This window comes from Argentina silus, assembly GCF_951799395.1.
Source record: "Argentina silus genome assembly, chromosome: 3".
NCBI lineage: Eukaryota > Metazoa > Chordata > Actinopteri > Argentiniformes > Argentinidae > Argentina > Argentina silus.
The window spans coordinates 27,427,165-27,431,773 of NC_139657.1; the positions used below are offsets into that span (position 1 = coordinate 27,427,165).

General features: G+C 38.4%; 1 protein-coding gene across 1 annotated transcript in view; it reads left to right on the forward strand.

The window, feature by feature from the left end:
- Positions 1–1,095: 1,095 nt before the first annotated feature.
- Positions 1,096–4,609, forward strand: part of syt12 (synaptotagmin XII) — a gene marked incomplete at its 5' end in the record, with an annotated part of 13,445 nt that continues 9,931 nt past the window's right edge. Inside the window, 2 exons of the mRNA XM_083666028.1 lie at positions 1,096–1,141; positions 2,450–2,643. Of these exons, the coding sequence (XP_083522154.1) occupies positions 1,096–1,141; positions 2,450–2,643 (240 nt within the window). The remainder of the gene's footprint in view (positions 1,142–2,449; positions 2,644–4,609) is intronic.

Genomic DNA, 4,609 nt, shown 5'->3' on the forward strand with positions numbered 1-4,609 from the left:
TGGTTTGGTTCAACATGTGTCTGGTCCAAGGCTCATCCAAGGCCGGCATCACACAGTTGACCTTGTTTTATCCTGTGTAACTGATCATTCGAATCCAACCATCTCATTGTCCTCGTGAACCTGTGCTATTCCATTTTATAATGGAAATGAAAATATCAGTCTCTCTCAGCGCTGAACCTAAATTAATGTCCGGTCACTTATGACTTTAATTCTCTCTATCTTACTCTTTGCTGAATCCTTTATTTAAGTTTTTTAATTTCTAACATTTGTAAATATTGACCTTATTTCTCTATTTTCTTCTTTATAGATTTATGTTATAATGCTTGTCGAAAATAATGTGTCATACAGATTCATTTGCTGCTATGCATATGGAAACTTCAAAGTCATGCTTGTGACTTTATGACATGAGCTTGAAATGAAAGTTGTGTTGGACTGACTGGACATGACTGACCACACATGTTATTTGGAATTAGGTCACTGTAATAATAACTATAGGTATGATGAGGTATTAATAATGATATAACTGTAATAATAACTATGGCAAATCACTCAAGAGGAACTGAAGCAAAAACCCACCTTTTCCGGTTGAAAACATCAAACCCAAAAGTGGCCTTGGCAGTGGTCATATACATTAATTCTAGCCCCAAAATTGACTTAAAGGTGTAAGAACTATAACTTTGGACATAAACCCAGTATTTTCATGGTTCAGTTTAGCTATTTTCAGAGAACAGAACGTGATTGGTGGTGATTGTGATGTCCCGATTCAACCTGAGAAATGTTCAGGCATTGGCTGGTCCATCAAACCATTGCATTTTTTGAAAAGGAGGAGAAAAATCAAGGCGAAGTCAGCCAAAGCAGCCCATCTTTAAGCACTGAAGCCAAGATGAATCCCTATGTAAAAGATCAGCATTATGCATCTGCTGTATGAAGGATATATGGATAGTTCTGAATGCTTATAGTAAGTCTTATGATACACTACAGTATGTATTGGTAAAACTATAATGCCGTATTAATGCATTATTAACTGGTAGTTAACATGTGCTGTTACCAAATTTCCAACTGAGTTGTTTCTGATTTCAGGCCGGCAGCTGCACGATGTCCTCAGCGCAGGGCAGGGATATATCGGACTACCATCTTAGTGGTGAGTGTCTGTGACAGCAATGCCACCCCCATACTGATTCTGCTTGGTCACACACTGCATAGCCACTGGGAAGTGTGTGTATGTGTGTGTGTGTGTCTGCCTGTGTGTGTGTGCGTGTGTCCTCACACAACCCCCTCAGCCTAGTTCATTCCTGTCAGAATGCCGTTCACAACTTTATCTGAGATTTAAAAGAATATTCTAAAATGTGAGTATTCCTGACACCCACACATGGCCAACCTGTTCCAGAATTTCTCTGTCTCTTGCTTTGAAAAAGAAAGATAAAACTGTCAGCTTTAGGCACTCCTTAGAAGTAATTCTTCTTGAGAGAGAGACAGCAGCAACAATTGAATACGTCTCTTTTAAGTCAAAATATGAAATGTGTTTTTAGTGCGACAAAGGAAGGCGTTTTTTGTTTTAGTATGTTTCATAATGTGAGACTTGTTTTTACGGTGTCAGTATTGTCACCTTATTGCAGTATGTCATTATTTATGTGGAGTGTTACTGTATTGTAATGACTCATTATTACCATTGTCTTTTGAAGGTTCAGGTGTATGTTTTCTGCTTTTCTGCATATGCCCCAAGGGTAAAATGGCATGTTTTTTCCAGTGCTCGAACTTGACACCATACTTTGAAATGAGACCAAAACTATATTGTTTAATGTTCCATTTCTCCCACCAATTCTCCATCTCCTCTTGCTACAGATGTATTATGGGCATTTAGAACTTCTTAAAGTTACATCTTGCTCCTTTAGAGGTAGACCCAGCAAGATGACCTTAAGCAAGTGACTTCCTGCATAAACATTGTGTTAGTAGACCCTAACCCTATTCTACCAGTTTGGACATGCCTCAAGGAAGAGCCAGTATTGAAAGTCTTGACAAATTTTAAAACGTTTTTTGTTGACGCCTGTAAGTAGAAGATAAAAACTACATCACCCCACTCCAACAAACTGGTAAAGGCAAGTTGGGAAACCAACATCATGGCTTATGAGCTTTTGCTGTAGGAGACGTTTACAGTTGAGATTTGGAACTAAGCCAAAGGGACCATATTTCCAGGTACATATCTTCAGTTTAAATTTGTCGTAGAACATCATGGCTACTGAAAGTATTTGCACACCTGATATTATAACTGCAGAAAAACATAATTAAACTTAAGGAAACTCAATAAAAGCATAAATCAAACGTTAAATCATGTCAGTCAGAGACCTCCTTCCATTAACGAAGAGTTGGCATTTTACAGGAGTGAGCCTTTAACAAGCTAAGTGTTATCAATAATGTGTTGTGAGTATAGTTTCTGTCCCTTGTTCCTTAGTGGTACGTAACCCTCCTGCTTGGGAGGTTGGGGTCTACCTGGCTGGGTTCCTGGTGTTGTTGTGTGTGGCTGGAGTAAACCTCTGGAAGCTGTGGAGGTCTGGTACGTTCCCCGCACCCTCCCCATTCCCCAACTTTGACTACCGTTACCTGCAGGAGAAATATGGCAACTCCTTCTCAGAGGTGCGACAGAAGGTAAGAACAAGGATGCTAGAGCTTATCGAATGGCAATGAAGTTGAGTAGATGAATATTCATTGGGCTCAAATTTGCATGTACAAAAAAGTGCCACAAAATGAGCAAAGTTGGCCATCTTAACTGCAATGTTTCTAATAGATACAATGAGACATACAGTGCCCTGCATAAGTAATGGGTCAATGAAGCATTTTTTCTTTTGGCTCTACACTCAGTTTGGATTTGAAATCAAACAATTACTATGAGGTCAAAATAGTGATTATTAGCTTTTATTTGATGATGTTTATGTACATATGGGTTTCACCAATCAGAAATTACAACATGTTTTATGCATAGTCCCCCTATTTCAGGGTACCCAAAAGTAATGAGACAATTAATTGGCTTGACAGGTGTTTCTGGTAAGTCAGGTGTGTTCTGTCACATCATTTGTACAGGCATAAGAGAGCTGTCAATGTCTAGTATTGATTCTATGCTTTGGATTTTAAATCAAACAATTACTTCACAGTTAATTGTTTGATTTAAAATCCAAACTTTTTGGGTGTAGACCCAAAAGAAGAAAAAATATTTCACTGTCCCATTACTTCCGCAGAGCACTGTAATCGAATGGGAATTGCATATTGCAACTATTTGCATGATGTGCAATGCATTTTCAGACTGTACTACAACTCTGGTTTGAATCACCATTGTCTTATAAGCCCATTGTTAAAGGCAAGGTACAAAACAAGTAGCGTATTCTGAATTGTTAGGTAGTTTTTTACTCTGTTCTGCATTATTGGCTCAAGCTAATTGTAGCCCAGTGAGCTCATAAAACAATAGCATATTATATATACTATATTATACTGTAGAAAACTCAATAATTATAAGGCCAATATGAGGCTCTCAGCTGTGATGCAGCATATTCTAAATATACAATACAGTCATGAGAAAAAATTAGGACACCCTATGAAAACCTTTGTCTTCTTCAACATATTCAAACATATGGACATTTGATATTCATTTGAACAATATTGAAAAATTGAGGTAATATAACTAAACAAATACAACTGAAACAAATTATTTAAAACATTATTGGTAAAATGTAATTAATAGAAATGCAATCTTCTTGTGAGGAAAAAGTTAGGACACCCCCACATTTAGTTCCACTTAAAATGCCTAAAATTATAATAAAGAGCACCACATCAGGTGCAAATGATTAGAACATCGTTACAGAGGATTTTGGAGGAGCCTGTCCTATTTAAGCCTCAGATATTTAGTTTGGTTTGCTCTTGATTGTTGAAGTGAGTTGCATCACCATGGCGAGATCAAAAGAGCTCTCTGAGGCCTTCAGAAGAAAAATTGTAGATGCATATGAGTCTGGGAAGGGATATAAAAAGATCTCCAAACTATTCGAAATTGGCCATTCCACTGTCCGGAAAATAATTTACAAGTGGAGAACATTTAAAACCACCACCAACATGGCCAGGTCAGGCCGCCCAAGCAAGTTCAGCATAAGAGCTGACCGAAAGATGCTTAAAGAAGTCTCCAACAATCCCAGAATGTCATCACGAGACCTACAGGTATCTCTTGCCACAATTGATGTCAAAGTACATGCATCCACCATAAGAAAGAGACTGAACAAGTTTGCATTACATGGGAGGTGTGCAAGGAGGAAACCCCTGCTGTCAAAAAAAAACATCAGGGCAAGACTAAAGTTTGCCAGAGAACACCTAGAGAAAGACCAGAACTTCTGGAACAATGTGCTTTGGACAGATGAATCCAAAGTTGAACTATTTGGGCACAGTAAGAGTAAACATGTTTGGCGCAAAACCAAGACAGCATTTGAGAACAAGAACCTCATACCAACTGTGAAGCATGGGGGTGGAAATGTCATGGTTTGGAGCTGCTTTTCTGCAGCAGGGCCTGGTCAGCTCACCATCATAGAATCCACTTTGAATTTTGTATTGTATCAGAGGGTGCTTGAGGAAAATG